Genomic DNA, 18,624 nt, shown 5'->3' with positions numbered 1-18,624 from the left:
TCTAACACATACTGAAATTTGATAGTTGGAATTAAAATTTAGATTTCCGTAATGTGTACTTAGACCTTCAAGATGAGAGTGCTAGCTCCCCCTGCTGAGAAGAAAATTAAAAAGTATATCCAGAATTTACTCTGCAGTCTTCTGATGCGGAAATCTTAGGCATTTAACATTCTTAGGTTTTGTGTTTCTTAGAGTACATTGTGGCAGAAATTTGTTGGGAAAGGTAAAAACGTGCAATTACACGTGGAATAACTTGGTGAAGCAGAGGTGAGATACTAACCCACTGCCATTTAACACTGCAGAGATTATTTTATAGTGGTGGTGGGAGAAGGGCCTGTGGCTGAGTGCTCACAGGTAATGTTTTTGAAGGATGTTTTGAAAACAGTGTAAAGTTTTGTTTGAGAACAAACAATAAAATCTTTTTCAAGTGAAAGTTTTTATTTTCCTTGTGGTTATTTTGATATGAATACATAGGGGCCATAGACATTTTTTAAAGAAGGGAATTCAGTTTCATTTTTTTTTTAAATATGTGAGAATGCTGATAACCTGATTGTCTCCCTCTAGATTTGAGAGACAGCTGCTTAGCAGACTGAAAACCAGATCAGGAAAGGTATAGGAACTTCCTACTACTTCATATATTCAATTCTTTAGGGGAAACTGGGTGTGGCCCTTACTTCCATGATACTTATTCATAGGTTATGATGTACAGCTTGTGGATGCTGGTGTGAGGGTTACAATATGAGGTTAGTTAACCTCCATGGAGCTAGGTTCTGGGTTTGAGGAAGACACACAGTATGGCATCTTCTAACTGAAGCTAGCAGATCACAGAGTAAATCATATTTGTGCCAACTGGTAAGTGAGAAGGTGGTAACAGTTTCAGTAAACAAAGAACTTAACCAGACAAACCTAAAATCAATTAAAAGGAAGTCACAGTTTATTTTCCCATTAGATCATCAAGATTGGTATGATTGAAGGGAATGAGAAGAGATTTTTTTTTCATATTAAGATTTTTAACACTTAAATAAAGAAATGAGCAGGAAACTATTCCCTGTAAGTACCCACTTTTTTTTGTGCTCTACAAGAAATCCTAAACTATGGGTTTAATTATGCTACATTTTGTTTAGACGAATGTATAAATGAATTTATGCATTTTAATTACGATAACTTTTATTATGTAGTATACTTTATGGAAGAATATTAGATATCAGATTCTGCCTCTCTTAAAAGGCATATTATTTCCAGTGATTATTGAACTTGCATTGTGCTTTGTGGCTTAATTATTTGTACATTTAAAATTTTTAAGCTAAAAAAGCATGATATAAAGTAATTGTGTAATTGCATATGGATCAGTAATAGTTGGGAAGCTTTCCCTTTGGTATTTTGTTTTAGAATTCGTTCAGGTGTGTGGATATTAAAATTACATTACTGAGATACATTCTTTGTCTCTAAAGAGAATGGAAATTTATATGGTATTTGATAGAAATTGAAAAATGAGCATAAAATGGAGTTCAAATAGCATAGAATTTAGAGATTGCTCATAATCATTTTCCTCTGAATAAGTCATTTGTAGTTCAATACTGCTGTATTGAGTTAACTAATCACAAAGAGTGCCTGTTCAGAAGTAAGCCTGTAGATGAATTAGATGTATACCTTGGAGAAATATGAGCTGAGTACTTTTATGCCATTGTGTACTCAAAGTATATTCAGCTTTGTTCTAAAAAGACTATTCCTGTACTTTGTTAGGCATAGTAAAGGGTACAGACCTAATAGTTGCAAAGTAATTATTCAATATATAGTACATCTTTTTTAAAAATAGGAATTTATTTTCAGGTCTCTACATTGAGTAAATTCAATTCTAAGTACGTTTTGGTGGTGTTGCCTTTTCTCCACCTTACATTTTCCCTTTGAGGTTTTGGATTATCTTTATCCAAGAAGGTCTGGGCAGAAGTCCTTTTGGCTGCTTTCCCGTCCTTTCTCTTCCCTTTTGTCTCTCTCTCTCTCTAGTCAATGTAGGGTCACATTGTGAACATAACCTTTTTCCTCCTTTCTACCTTTACACCCTTATTTTATTTACATATATGCATATATGTATTTTAAATGACAGTTAAGTATCATTTTGATGTCACTATTGGGGGGGAAAAAAGGACCAGGTAGAGAGTTCTTAAATAAAAAGAGTTAATTCAGATTTATTCATATCTAATAAGTCGGTTATTAATTTCTCTAAGGCACACAGATGTGTATCATCCTTCCTTACTTCCCTCACAAATCCTTCCCTTCTACTCTAGATAATCTCCCATCCTGAGATTTAACAATACAGATTTTACAGTTTGAGGTATTTCTTTTTTTTTTTTAATTATTATACTTTAAGTTCTAGGGTACATGTGCACAACATGCAGGTTTGTTACATATGTATACATGTGCCATGTTGGTGTGCTGCACCCATTAACTCGTCATTTGCATTAGGTATATCTCCTAATGCTATCCCTCCCCGCCCCCACCACCCCTAAACAGGCCCCGGTGTGTGATGTCCGCCTTCCTGTATCCAAGTGTTCTCATTGTTCAATTCCCACCTATGAGTGAGAACATGCGATGTTTGGTTTTTTGTCCTTGCAATAGTTTGCTGAGAAGACAGGGTCTCTCACTCTGCGTCTCAGGCTGGAGTGTAGCGGCACCATCTTGGCTCAGTGCAACCTCCGCCTTCCATGCACAAATGATCCTTCCACCTCAGCCTCTGGAGTAGATGGAACTATATAGTAGATGGAACTATAGGTGCTTGCCTCCATGCCCAGCTAATTTTTTTTTTTTTTTTTTTTTTTGGTAAAAACGGGGTTTCGCCACGTGTCACAGACTGGTCTCGAGTTCCTGGGCTAAAGAGATCAGCTGCCTCAGCCTCCCAAAGTGATGGATCACAGGCATGAGCCACCCTGCCTGGCTGTCAATTCCTAAAATTTAAAATTAATTGAGTTGATATGGTAGTTGAAACACTAGGCTGCATAGATCTTAGGAGATTTTTTTGGTATTTCCATTTTTTTGGGTGAGAATAGTTTACACTGGTATAAACTCGTTTTATTACAGTGCCTTCTAGATACTGAAGCTTGTGTATTAAGCTAATTTTTCAGTTGTTTATATTCATTTCCATAGAAAGCTATTGTTTTAAAACTTTCTTTTTCATTTATTAAAATTCTTCTTTTATCTTTACATGTGCAAGTCTTGATTCCCCTATTGAAGAGATCTGACAAATTGCGGCTTTAGAATAATTATCAGCTGATTTTCTAAATTCCTTAATTTTACTTGTACTTACGAAAGATTTGAATCTAATCAGCTAGAACACTTCTTGCTTAGTCTAGTCCTTGTTATTCATTTGAAATATTGCTTGTTTTATCTGGAACAGATAGTTCCTTCTTATGTCCTTCAAAGTATTGTACGTGACAGAATAACCTAGTTTCTTTTTTTCTTTTCTTTTTCCTCTTTTTTTCTTTTTTTTTTGAGATAGGATCTCACTCTGTCATCCAGGCTGGAATGGAGTGGTGTGATCATGACTCACTGCAGCCTCAGCCTCCCCCAGCTCCTTTGGGAGGCTAAGGTGATCCTTTTTCCATTTAGCCTCCTGAGTAGCTGGGACTATAGGTACGCTGCCTGTGTATTGTATTTTTTTGTAGAGATGGGTTTTCGCCATGTTGCCCAGGCTGGTCTTGAACTCCTGGGCTCAAGAGACCACCCGCCTTGGCCTCCCAAAGTGCTGGGACTTACAGGCATGAGTCACCATGCTCGGCCAACAGAATAACCTAGTTTCTAACCGTAGATTTTTACTTGCAATATTGCCTCATACTATAAAGTATCCTCCCGAATTTAGGCTTCATGCACTGGAATTATGCCATGTGATTATTTCAGCATTGTTCTCTATCACATAACAAGGTCATAGGTCTCTTAGTTGACTTGAAATAATTATTTTTGCAATGAGAATATATTACTATTTAGTAAATACTGTTATTGACTAATAAAAATTTTCTAATACTGTATATATTAAGTACATGATAAAAAAATTTGGGCTGTAGTTGTGTCTTGATCATGTATTAGTCTCAGTTTTCTCCAGAGATGATTTAGGTGTGATTACTTTCTTTATTGAATGATGTACTGAAATAAGATAATGTGAAAGTACATAGTAGGTGTTTAATAAATATTAATGCATATTCTCAGATTCAACTTCATTTGTCAAGAAGATTTAAGTTAATCTTGATTCATAAATTCAGTTTTCAAACAATTTTGGGGAAAATGATCAATTATTAAAAGAAGGGCATATTTTTTAGCATTAGTCAAATGTTTCATGAGATTTTTTTTTTCAAATTTGTAAAATGTTAGTGTCTACAGCTTTTTTTTTTTTTTGAGATGGAGTCTCACTCTGTCGCACCCACGCTGGAGTGCAGTGGCGTGGTCTCTGCTCACTACAACCTCTACCTCCTGGGTTCAAGCGATTCTCCTTTCTCAGCCTCCCGAGTAGCTGGGATTACAGGCATCCACCACCACGCCTGGCTAATTTTTTGTATTTTTGGGAGAGACGGGGTTTCACCATGTTGGTCAGGCTGGTCTCGAACTCCTGCACTCAGGTAATCTGCCCACCTTGGCCTCCCAAAGTGCCGGGCAGGTGTGGGCCACTGTGCCCGGCCTAGTGTCTACAGTTTTGAAAGAGGGGAATATACTGCTTCAGGTGCTACAGATAGATAAAAGTCTCATTTTCTCCTTTAAAATCTTTTTGCTCTAATTGTAAAAAAAATAGATTTTGCCTTAATATTTTATTGATATTGTTAAATATGCATAGATTTACTTAGAAAGCAGTTTCCTTTGACCTTCTCACTCATGCTGTTTCTTAAGTTTATTAATGGACTAAGAATAGCAGAATAAGAATAGCAGAAAAGTCTGAAGTTTGGATGATGTTTAATTTCCTTTTTTTACCCTTCCTAACATAGTGTGTTTTCTATTGAACGATAACTCCACAGTGAAATCTGAGGAAATAATTCACAGCTTTTTCCTTCGACCACCTACCCCCACCATTGGCCTTGTAAAAATGTCTTAAGCATGTTTGAAATGATGGGACCTGTAGTAGTAGAAGTATATTTCACAGGCAGTGCTTGAAAAATGTTTTTTTCTTATTTTAAAGCTCTGCCCCAGTTTTGTGCCAGAAGTTGTCTTTAGTATTTGCATGCCCTCCTATTGTAGAAGAATTATGAGGAGAATCTTCTTTTCAGTGACCTAGATTCTTCAAAGCCTTAAGAATGAAACTTTTCCTGAAGAAATGACAAGTTAAATGCTTAATTATGTATATTTAGCTATATATTATTACTTGAAAAATTAGACAAGTGAACTATGTAGAGAATTAGAAATTAATTTATTTTCATTAGAGTAATTTTTCCCCGTTTGTCTTCCAGTAAGAAGGAATGGTTATCACTCAGATTTTAGGTACAGGTTTAGTAGTATCCCTTATCCAAAGTTCTTGGGACCAGAAGTGTTTCAGATTTTGGATTTTGGGACATTTGCGTATATATAATGAGCTATCTTGGGGACGGAACCTAAGTGTGACACTAAATTCATTTATGTTTCATATACACCTTGTAATTTTGTGCATGAAGTAAAGTTTGCGTACATTGAACCATCAGAAAACAAAGATGTTAGGCATGGAATTTTCCATTTGTGTCGTCATATTGACACTCAAAAAGTTTTGGATTTTGGAACATTTTGGAGTTCTGTTGATTTAGGGATGTTCAACCTGTATATTACTTCATTTCCTGTTTACCTGATTGTGTTTAAAATAGGACCGTTTTGAAAAAACAAGCAACAAATTGGGTAAATCAGCTTCAGTGGTTGTAGAGATTATGACTGTTCAGTTGTTGTTGGGCTACATCTGTAGGCATTTGGGAAAATGTTAATTGATAATGAACCACATCAGAAAGAATGGCTAATAGTAATTTGATCCCAGCTAGTATAAATTTAAAAATGTTTTTCAGAAAAATATGCTGCTGTAGTATGATTAAACCTTGAGTTTGTTGCAATGTTTGTTACTACTGAAATTATAGGAAGGTAAGTCTTGGATCATTGTCTTTTATTCTGTTAACTTTGTATCGTTAATTAAACTTTTGAAAGTTGTGGGATAAATCAAATGCTTTTCTAGGGAAACAAGAAACAGTATTAATGAGCAACAACCCCATCATTATCCTTGTGAGTACATAACAGGGATACATTCATGTCTTTTCTTTGTGCAATAACTTTTACAAAGAAGTATTTTTAAACTGATCATTAATTTTATGACCACAGAAATGAGATGCAAAATTTATGCTATTGTCAGTGGCACAGGCTCACAGCACTACTGACATTTTGTGTGATTGTAATAGAATGGCTGCCAACTAATGATTCTGTAGACATTTCATTTGAGCGTGCTTTTCTTTAGATGTGTGATTAGCTGTAATGCTTTCACTTATGTCTGTAAATTATATTGGATATGTTTACCTGATGCCTATTGTTGATTTGGAGTTCAGTTTTGTATTACATAAATGCAAGTTGAACTTTTTTTTTTTTAATTTATAGAAGTCTTTGCAGGTATAACTACAAATACTCAGCCCCTGGGGAGGAAAAATGCTTTGCTCTACTCAACAGTAACCCCTGCGTTCAGTTAAAACTCCTTATAAGACAGCAGCTTTTACTCTTTATTGGGTCGAAAAAAAAATTAGGGGGGAGGAAAAGGGATGGACCATCACTGGAACAATGGTAAGATGAAGAAGACCATCTTGAAAAATGATGTGTCCTTTCCACTTAATGCAGGTTAAAAAGGGGCTATCCCTGTATATATAGCATATAGATTCTTTGCTCTCTGAGTTAATTCAAAGGATTATGGGGAGAAAAAAATAAGGAAGAAGTGAAGCCAGTAGCAGTACTTAATTCATTTTGTCTTAGGTAAATGTAAACATCACACTGATTTAAAAAAAAAAATACTTGCAGTGAGCTGCAATTCTTAGAATGGGTAAGTTGAAGACAATTTCATTTTAATATATAACCCAAAAGTGTTTTATTTTTATTTTGATTTTTTGAGACGGAGTCTCTGTTGCCCAGGCTGGAGTGCAGTGGCATAATCTTGGCCCACTGCAGTGGCATGATCTTGGCTCACCGCCTCCCGGGTTCAAGCAGTTCTCTCTGCCTCAGCCTCCCGAGTAGCTGGGATTACAGGTGCCTGCCATCATGCCCGGGTAACTTTTGTATATTTAGTGGAGACGGGGTTTTGCCATGTTGGCCAGGCTGGTCTCAAACTCCTGAGCTCAGGTGATCCACCTGCCTTGGCCTCCCACAGTGCTGGGATTACAGGCGTGAGCCACCGCACCCGGCCTATTTTTTTAAATAAAAACCGAAACCATGACTTTCTATAAAAGTCAAAACCATGACTTTCATAAAAACCAAACCATGAAAGACTCTCAGGTCTTTCACCTGTTAGTGATCAGTTTGTGTAGAATAAATACTCTTTACTTTGAGTTTATAGCTTTAGTAATGAACTGTTGATATGTATGTATATATTTATACATATTCGTTGAATATAGAATCGTGTTTGCATTTGTGTGTATGTGTATATAAATGCATATATACACACGTATATATGCACACATAATAATGGATGTTATCAAAGGATAATAAACTACCTCTAATTTTAAAAACTAAGTTTTAATTTTTTCTGTTTACTTCCACATAGAATTTAATATAATTTAAGCCTGAATATCTGAATTTTTTTCAAAATCTTTGCTATATATTATTTGGTTTCACTGTTCGTTTTAAATAGTTATAATAGCAAAATATGCCACATGCTAAGTTCTAGTAATGTTTTTGAAGTATCCTAATACTTTTTTTTGCAGCAAGATTTTTTTTGTGTGAGATATGAAATATTCTTAGAAAATTCATACCACAAAAATTCTTAATTTCATTAAGAATGTAAAGATACTCTAACAACTAAGAGTAACTGAGAATTTCTTGATCCCTACTGGTACATATTCCATGAACTGTCGTAACATGATCAAAACATGTTTACTAGCACTTTATGAAGTTCCTTCCTACCTTATATTTGAAATCAGAGCACTCTTCTTTTGTTAAAAAAATTTTTTTTTAGAGATGGGGTCTTGGTCTGTTGCCCAGGCTGGAATGCAGTGGTGCAGTTATAGCTCACTGCAGCCTCAAACTCCTGGGCTCAAGCGGTCCTCTTACCTCAGCCTCCCACAGATGTGACTATAGGTGCAGGCCACCACACCCGGCTAATTGTTTTTATTTTTATTTAGAGATGTGGTCTTGCTATGTTGCCCAGCCTGGTGTCTTAATTCCTGGCCACAAGCGATCTTCTGGCCTCAAGCATGCTGAGTAGCTGAGATTACAGGCGTGAGCACTGCCACCAGCCTAGCACTCTTCTTTTCGTAAGAGAAATATTGTAAGGGATCATTGAGTGTTCTGAAAAGGACTTTGAACATCTCAAAAGAAAGAGAAATTAAGTTCCAAAGAATGAGTAGTATTTATGTGTTCCTTAGAATTTTAACTGTGGGAGTAACATCACCATATTTACTGTACCTAGTAGTAGAATCCCTAAGGATGACAATATAGCCATCTCTATGTTCTGCCCTTATCATCTTAATGAGAGATGTCTCTGATGACAGTTGCTCACAAAGTGGCAAAATTATAAGGAAATAGGAATATGTATTTTAAAAAAATTATTTGGACAGTGTTGTCTTGAGAGAGGCTATTTTCTCTACTAAAAATGTGGTAACAAATAGGGTGACACCCATCAAATGGGTGTCAGAGGACAAAGATACCCTTTTGGAGAGACAAGTAGCATTAATCTGAATCTGCCAGGAACTGTGGTTCAAAAGTAATACTATAGGCACTCTGCGGTTCCTATGGGGATTTTCCTTGTGCTTTAAGGGTAATCCCTGAGGTGGCTGTTTTTCTGTCAGGTAACTTGAATTCAACAGTCAAATACTTAATGTAGAATTAAGCATACATTTTTCTTTGTTGTGAAATCCGGGTGACAAGTGAATGCTTATGTGTAACTGGGCTAGCAAATATTTGTGTTTTTTTTTTAAAAATTATTTTAAATGATTATATGGAAAAAATTGAAACCACAAGATCTTGTGGAGATTAATTAGCCTAAAATAGAAAAGTCAATCAAAAAATCGACCAACGAACCTAGGATTTGAAAATCAAGTTGGAAACTGGCCAGAACATTAGAAAGTAATAACATACCATTGAATGAAACTGAAAGTGTCTAGTTTGTAAATTACCCTTACTTGAATTTAAAAAGATTATGAAAATTTTAAAGCAGTTTTTTCTATAAAAGATTTGTGCTCTGGAAAATGCAACAGATTATTTTTAATCCTCTCTAAAAATGTATAAAATGTATAAAAATGTATAAAATGATTTTATACAAAATATTCGTACAGCTTCAAATTATTAGTTTCTCATCATAATTTTTCAAATTATTGAATAGGTAAATGGAATTACTTGTATTATGTTTTCTGTTGTGCTTCCTGGGTTTTGTTGTTGTTGTTGTTGTTACTGTTATTTTGGTTTTGTTCGTTTGGATATACACTCTGTTTTACCCTGCTTCTACTTTTTGGATTCTTCTTTGTAGAGCTCATCATAATTTTGGACTATATCCTTTTGTGTCATAAATAAGCAATTGTATAATGACCTTCAAAAATTCTTACTATATCTAAGTTACAATGGCTATAAAATAAAATAAGACCTGTTTTTACCTAGTTTTAAAAGTTTTCTTTGTTTTTCCATGACAATGACTCAATTTACTAGTAGAATTTACCTCTTCTAACAAAGTAACATTAACATTAAGTAACATTACTTTAAATGGCTAAAGTATAAAAGGCAGTTCTCTGATTTTTTTTTTTTTAACAGGTGGTGCAGAAGATGGGGAAGAATATGATGACCCTTTTGCTGGGCCTCCAGACACTATTTCATTAGCCTCAGAACGATATGATAAAGATGATGAAGCCCCCTCTGATGGTATGTGACATTTTCCCACGTAACTGTGATACTCACACAAAACAATGCTATATATATGGGTGGTAGTTTTATGAGAAAGCAGATGAACATAGAGGCTTCGGTTAACTTACCTTTACCAAAACCTTTTAAGGAACAGAAGAGCTCTCTCTAGTGGTTCTGGTGAGGTTTTCCTAAGTATGTAGTTGGTTCTTTTTCTTGGAAATTTTCTTCACTAAAATTTTTGAGAGAGTGCCTGTATCATCATATGAATATTCTTAGTAACAGTTTGTTAGTTAATTTAATATTATCAGATTCTTGCTTAATTTTATTGTGCTACTTGAAGGCTTACTGTATTATTTATTTTATAAATAATAAAAAAGATTTTTGATCTATTTTTTTCTGAAAACTTTATACAAAATGAGTTAATAAAATATTAAGTTAATTTTCCGACATTGCCTCTTCACACTGAGACAGGTTTTTATCAAGTGCTTCTTTTAATGCGCATTTTCATTTTTATATTGTCACTTAAAAGTGGACCGTATTATGCAGTAATATTGCAGTGTTTGTATTAACTGAATTAGTGATAAATTTATCTCTTAGTAATTTCTAAAAGCTATTGAATGTTGCCAAAGTTATGAAACTTGTTTTTAGTGTAGTATGTACTTTCTCTGTTATAGCCATTGAGTACATCTGCATTATAGAAACCTTATAAGGGTAATATATAGTTATAAATTAAGAATGTGTATCAATAAATTAGTCATGCATATTAATTTGTAGCACTCAAAGTTTCACATAGACATAGACATGAATAATACCTTCTGCCACTATGTGATGATCAAACTGTGCAGTTCCATCTCTAAATACAATTGCTGAATGAAAATATGCTTCCTGCAACAGAGCACTCCACATTTTATGTTATCCAGATTATTCCCTTTGGAAACATAAATTGCTTTTATGAGGTATAAAATTATGTCTATTGCAGAACGGGGATAAGTCAAGTACATGCATAAGTGATAAACATTCTAACCAGTGATTCAGTACAAAACAATCTTTTTTTATATCCAGAACTTTGTACAAAGTGTAGCAATAATAGTCATATCTATTTTATGTTGAATTTTATGCTTCGGCAAACATTTAATTTCTATTTTTAAAGGGAGGGTTTTTTTTTACTGTTATATTCACTTTCTATCTTTTAAAGAGATAAACATTTCTTTTCTCTTCACCAAAACAGAGCATTACCCTTTCCAACCTCATCTTCAAAAGCATTTCTACTAGAAAATGTTTTATAATCAAAGGAATAATATTTTCAGGAAAAACAATGAATTATTATTTAAGTGGTACTATTTTTCAGACACATTACAATTGCTTTATTTCTCTGTAAAATGTTGGTATATATGAATGTATGTGTGTATACACACACACAGACAGAATATTTATACTAAGAGAGACATACGGAGAATATATTCATAGACTATATAGACATAGTTTCTTAAAATAGCATAAACATTTTGATATACAGGGGAGTGCTATGTGTATTCTTGAAAAATTTGCAACCTAAAAACAAATACAACAATTAAATATATATGAGAGCCAGAAATCCTCTAGTAGCTTGTTAGAAAAAGTAAATTATTATTAAATTATAGTGCATTTACATTATTGTTTTCTTTTTAATAGTAAATAATTTATCATATATTTTTATAACCAAATATTCAGGAAATACACTAAAAGATTGTTGTTAAAAGGTTATTTTATTGATTTTAAATATTATTTAATAACATTTATATGTAACATCAAGTTTTTTTGTTAATAGTGCCTATTCATTAGTGTTTAAGCAATTCTTGAGCAGATTAAAACTTTTACCTGTAGTATTACTCATTTTTGATATATAAATAATACTGTTTTTGATACTTTCACATTTTATTCTAAGAATATCATTATTAAAATTAATTTTTAAACTACCACTTGGACATTTAATATTCACTCTAAAATATCATCTCAATGTATCAGTTTTTCTCTCTTCAACTTAGATTTTGTGTGTGTTCTCTTTCCTTTGATGAATAAATTTGCTTCATTATGTGACCTCAGTCCAATAATATATTAATTATAAAAAAGATAATGCATTTAACAATAAGCATAACCGAATTAGCACAGGTCACCAAAAGGCCTTTTGTCAAATCAGATTGTTGTTTTGTCCTTTTGACTTTTACCTTATGGAAGGCACTAACAAAGTATCTAAACTTCAATGGGTTATAAACTCTAAACATGATATGTATTTTTCATAATGCTAATGTAATTTTCAAGGTACTGAAAAGGTCAAACCTGCACATCTCTATGTGCATTCTAAGTCTGTCTTTTGCTTTAATATTTCTTTTTCTCTGTTCCTCTGGTTCAAAAGTTCACTCAGTTCCCAAATGGCCACCTAATTTTCCAGTTATTCCCCCAAGCCATATGTGTTTTGGTTTCTTTATGGTTTATTAGGTACTGTAGGAAAGTAGCATAAGTTTTATCTTCTAATGAAATTCAAGCACACTTCAGTGATGCTTCGACTTGATTGCTGGTAGCAATTAAATCACAGCCAAGGAGAATAATGCATAATCTTACAAGGTCCAGGCACCGTATAGAAATTGAATGGGGATGAAAACAACAAAAAGAAAGTTTCCAAACCCTGCCAGGTACGTTGTTTTCAGCCTGCCTTTTTTTTTTTATTGGCCAACTGCCTGATTGATAGCAAAATCATAACTTGCTGCATGCTAACAGGCAGAGTTCACTTGTAGGTTATTGTGAGCTGATAAAGGGTTAGATGCAGTTTTGATTTTCGCATTGGACCTTGGTACACCAGATTAATGGAATTTCAATGAGAGACTAGAGTAGCCACAGCTTTGTCAGAGAAACAGATGGAGATTCTATAGTCATGTCTACTCATTAATACTAGTTGCCTGAAAGGTGTGCTGCTTCTCTATACAAAAGAGTTGATATAATTGATTTTTGAGTTGTACATTGGAAAAAAGTACCTTATTGATTACTAGAATTGTAACATAGATGGTGACAGATTTTTGTATAGCTCGTAGCTTAAAAATATTGTACTTTGTAAATTTTTCTTTTCCCTCTTTGGAAATGCTTCTTATGTTTTATATTTTTTGAGAAGAACTACATTTTGAGACCAATAGCAAAAAAAGAGAGAATGACATGCCAACTACCTTTTTAGGAAAAAGAATAAGAGTCTGTATTTTATTTATAAATGATTGCATGACTGCTGTGAGAGTTTCATTTTGATATTCTATTTAGAAGAAAGTATACTTATTAGAAGTTTCATTTTATTAGCTTTATGCTTGATTTTTTTCTGGAAAACAAAAAAATCATAATAGTTTCTAGACTATTGTAGATCACTGTTAGAAGTTTTATGCTATCATGTGGCTGGATATATTGGAGTTTCAGTATAAATGGTGCATGTCAGTAATCAGATAAAGTTAGAGATAATGAGATTTACAACCTTAAAGAATATCCCTTTCTGTACACTTTAAAACGTTTAGACACTAAGGTGGGTAGATATAGAGTAGACTTTAGACACCATATAATTACTTGGGTTTCCATTTTTCTATTCTGAAATCATTTTTCATTCATTTTTGTCATTTGTGAAAGAAAGCTTCTAACTATATAGCACTATGGAAAGTCCCTAAGGTAAGGTGAAAGGATTCAGTGAGCTAGAAGACATATATTGGCTCTGCCCCTCGACGATAGGTCGAAGGATCCCAGTAGATGTATGTTACAAATCTGATTCAGTCCTAGACCATAATGACTTTGTGGATAAAAATCTGAAACCTCTAGGGTGTGAATACAGGAAGGCTAAAATGAAGCTGAAAATATAAAACAGTCATTTATTGTCCTGGTGTCTTTCTAACTAAAAATTTCTGAATAACCTAGGCTACTGAAAGGCTGTGGGCATTGCGAGACATAGGTTTGTGTGAAGAAATTTTTTTTTAGGAATGGAACTATTTTTTAAATCTCAGGGATTAAGAAAAAGGCTGAACTATTACCATAATTTATAATATTAAAAAAATTTTTTGGTATACTTTCCTTTACAAGAATCCAATGTACAAAAATTTGGATTAATAAAGCATGTAAATCATTTTTTCCAACAGATTTCTTTAGAAAGATTGTCTCCAGGATGCCTATAAATAATTAGCTCTTAGAAAGTGTCTAAAACAGGCTTAGATATAAACCTGTCCATGTGCACAACATAAATTTAGTGTACCAAATTTTTGAGGAAGACTTTTTTTGTGTAAAATTAGGTGTAGCACTAATCAGTTCTTACAAAAGCCACGAAATAGATGTTTTACTTTTCTCTCATATCAGTAGAGTATGAAACAATGTTTAAAACTGGAAAAAAAGGTTTTTTTCAATAACTTAGCATTTAGGATAACTATGAAACAATGTTTAAAACTAGAAAAAAAATTTTCAATAACTTAGCATTTAGGGTGTTTTTAACCCACTATCATATTTTTGACACCTGAAATTAACTTTTGTATTTTGTTCTAAAAAATTCAATTAATTTGCAATTTGCACATATTTTTGCATATATAACATGTATCAACATTTCACTTTTGTTTTTAAAATTTTTGGGTTGTCTTAATATGCCAAATTGTTAGCTTATGTATGTTTTAGCAGTTTAATAACAATGATTATTTTAGTCATTGTGCTATGTGTATAGCACAGTTTCAAGTATTTTGGTGGAAGAGAAGGGATTATAGTTGAGGAAATGACAGAAAGTAGAGGACATATTTTTAATCCTCAAGGTATATATTGTGCAATTGGGGATATAAAGTACACAGATGTAAAATACTTTTGTGATACAAAGGTATATATTAGTAAATAAAACACATAGCCATTGAGAATTATCTTTCTAAGTTTTTATGCTATTGATCAGGAAAATTCATCAGAATAAAACAGAGTGGACGGATGATACTATAACAAAGTGGACTAGATACGAAAGACTGCAAAGGTTAAGTAAAACTCAACATTATGAAAAATAATGCATCTTTAATTCAGCAAATTAGCAGTTATTTACACAGTACATGAAGAGGAGAACAAGATACTTGGACAGGGCAATTGGGGGTGAATAAGATAAAGTTCCTATTTTTAAGAAAAACGTAATCTAGATGGCAGGAGAAGATAATCACCTAGAATAAGGTAACTAGCAATCTAGGTTATATTAAACCAGATTCCAAAAATAATAAATACTACGTGCTACAATATTCAATTGATTTAGTCTATACCAAGGCAAGTAGTTGGTTTCATTGATTTTACTTCCTGATGTATTGGCTGAATCAGCCATATGTTTTAGCATCCTGTCAAAAAAACCACAGCATAAACTTTATGCCTAAATTCTAAGAGATTGTGGAGGGAGGGCCTTTTATTTAAGTGAGTTTTATGTGGGTCTTGAGGTTTGTTGCAGAGAATGGGAAAACAAACTGAAAAGAACTTTTGGAGTTCAAGCTCAGAAACCAGGTTTTCATTATAATTGATGATAACTTTTTTGTCAAGGACAAGTTGCTTAGGCCTTTTTGGATTTTTATTTTCTGGTATGTGAAATGAAGAGTTAGAACCGGGTAATTGCTTAGACGTTCCCTAGAGCACTAAATGCTTGTGTCCCCACATTTCAGAATTAGTAAATTGAATGGTGGCAGTGAGGTGAGGTGATCTGCGTGGGGAAGATATGGGTGACGACCAGAGGTGGTATTGAATAGGAAGGAGTGGAGGGGGTCTTGGAGGTAGGTGCATGATTTATAGTAGGAGCTGAATGCCAAATTAAGGAATTTACCTTTGATTTGGTAGTCATTAAGAGATCCCTGAAGGAGTATACTGAAGTGAGGGATGCAGATTTGAGGGATATTGTCCTGGAAGTTAAATGTAGGTTAAATTAAGGCGTAGAGACCATCTAGTGGAGGTAGCAAGCTAAATGCTTTGCTACATTACTTATTTTTAATCATGACAGTATCTCTATGAAGTAGAGTACTATCACTATTTGACAAATGAGGAAACCTAAAATAGAGAGGTTAAGTGATATGCCCAATGGCGTATAGCTACATAGTGGCAGAACTGGAATTTGAATTCATGTCTGTCAACTGTAAGGATCATGCTCTGCTCTTAAAAGAGTTACTTTTTCCCTCTTCCCCAGCTAGCATACTGCTCTGCTGCTTTTGATTAAGGGAGTGTTGATAAGACTCTGGGTTAGAGAGGTGGATATTGTACTGAAAAGGAAGTGATTTTCTAGCCCTTTCCTACTCAAAGTATGGTCAGTAGACCAACAGTATCAGCATCATCTGGGAGCTTGTTAGAAACGCTAAGTCTCTGTCTCCACGTAATATAGTTTGGATATTTATCTCCGCCCAAATCACATGTTGAATTGTAATTCCCAGTGCTGGAGGTGGGGCCTGTTGGGGGGTGTTTGGATCATGGGGCAGATCCCTCATGGCCTCGTGCTGTCTTCGTGACAGTGAGTTCTTGTGAAATCTGGTCATTTAAAAGTATGTGGCACCTCCCAACCCCACTCTCTGTCTCTTGTTCTTTTACCGTGTGTTGTGCCTGCTCCCGCTTTGCCTTCCACCATGATTGTAAGCTTCCTGAGGCTTTCTCAGAAGCCAAGCAGATGTCCAGTGCCATGCTTCCTGTACAGCCTTCAGAACCATAAGCCAATTAAACCTCTTTTTTTCTCTTATTATTATACTTTAAGTTCTGGGGTACATGTGCAGAGCGTGCAGGTTTGTTACATAGGTATACATGTGCCATGGTGGTTTGCTGCACCCATCAACCCATCATCTACATTAGGTATTTCTCCTAATGCTATCCCTCCCCTAGCCCCCAACCCCCTGACAGGCCATGGTGTGTGATGTTCCCCTCCCTGCGTCCATGTGTTCTCATTGTTCAACTCCCACTTATGAGTGAGAACATGCAATGTTTGGTTTTCTGTTCTTGTGTTAGTTTGCTGAGAATGATGGTTTCCAGCTTCATCTGTGACCCTGCAAAGGACACGAACTCATCCTTTTTTATGGCTGCATAGTATTCCATGGTGTATATGTGCCACATTTTCTTTATCCAGTCTATCATTGATGCATTTGGGTTGGCTCCAAGTCTTTGCTATTGTGAACAGTGCTGTGATAAACATACGTGTTCATGTATCTTTATAGTAGAATGATTTATAATCCTTTGGGTATACACCCAGTATTGGGATTGCTGGGTCAAATGGTATTTCTGGTTCTAGATCCTTGAGGAATCGTCACACTGTCTTCCACAATGGTTGAACTAATTTACACTCCCACCAACAGTGTAAAAGCATTCCTATTTCTCCACATCCTCTCCAGCATCTGTTGTTTCCTGACTTTTTAATGATCACTGTTCTAACTGGTGTAAGATGGTATCTCATGGTGGTTTGATTTTCATTTCTCTCATGTCCAGTGATGATGAGCTTTTCTTCTTATGTTTTTGGCCGCATAAATGTCTTCTTTTGAGAAGTGTCTGTTCATATCCTTCGCCCACTTTTTGATGGGGTTGTTTGTTTTTTTCTTGTAATTTAAGTTCTTTGTAGATTCTGCATATTAGCCCTTTGTCAGATGGATAGATTGCAAAATTTTTCTCCCATTCTGTAGGTTGCCTGTTCACTCTGATGATAGTTTCTTTTGCTGTGCAGAAGCTCTTTAGTTTAATTAGGTTGCATGTGTCAATTCTGGCTTTTGTTGCCATTGCTTTTGGTGTTTTAGTCATGAAGTCTTTGCCCATGCCTATGTACTGAATGGTATAGCCTAGGTTTTCTTTTAGGGTTTTTATGGTTTTATGTCTTGCATTTAAGGCTTTAATCCAACTCGAGTTAATTTTTGTATAAGATGTAAGGAAGGGGTCCAGTTTCAGTTTTCTGCATATGGCTGGCCAGTTTTCCCAACAGCATTTATTAAATAGGGAATCATTTCCCCATTGCTTGTTTTTGTCAGGTTTGTCAAAGATCACATGGTTGTAGATGTGTGGCATTATTTCTGTGGCCTCTTTTCTGTTCCGTTGGTCTATGTATCTGTTTTGGTACCAGTGCCATGCTGTTTTGGTTACTGTAACCTTGTAATATAGTTTGAAGTCAGATAGGGTGATGCCTCCAGCTTTGTTCTTTTTTGTTTAGGATTGTCTTGGCTATACGGGCTCTTTTTTGGTTCCGTATGAAATTTAAAGTAGTTTTTTCTAATTCTGTGAAGAAAGTCAGTGGTAGCTTGATGGGGATAGCATTGAATCTATAAATTACTTTGGGTAGTATGGGCATTTTTCATGATATTGATTCTTCCTATCCATAAGCATGGAATATTTTTCCATTTGTATGTGTTCTCTCTTATTTCCTTGAGCAGTGGTTTGTAGTTCTCCTTGAAGAGGTCCTTCACATCTTCTGTAAGTTGTATTCCTAGGTATTTTATTATTCTTGTTGCAGTTGTGAATGGGAGTTCACTCATGATTTGGCTGTTTGTCTATTATCGGTGTATAGGAATGCTTGTGATTTTTGCACATTGATTTTGTATCCTGAGTCTTTGCTGAGGTTGCTTATCAGCTTAAGGAGATTTTGGGCAGAGATGAGGGGGTTTT

The 18,624-nt window shown here is 34.6% G+C and overlaps 1 protein-coding gene across 1 annotated transcript in view; it reads left to right on the top strand.

The window, feature by feature from the left end:
* Positions 1-18,624, top strand: part of SKAP2 (src kinase associated phosphoprotein 2) — a 196,482-nt gene that overhangs the window by 10,768 nt on the left and 167,090 nt on the right. Inside the window, exon 4 of the mRNA XM_003807911.5 lies at positions 9,925-10,032. Coding sequence (XP_003807959.2) covers positions 9,925-10,032 — 108 coding nt within the window. The remainder of the gene's footprint in view (positions 1-9,924; positions 10,033-18,624) is intronic.

Source organism: Pan paniscus, chromosome 6, assembly GCF_029289425.2.
Source record: "Pan paniscus chromosome 6, NHGRI_mPanPan1-v2.0_pri, whole genome shotgun sequence".
Classification (NCBI taxonomy): Eukaryota; Metazoa; Chordata; class Mammalia; order Primates; family Hominidae; genus Pan; species Pan paniscus.
This window is presented reverse-complemented; position numbering and strand designations above follow the sequence as displayed.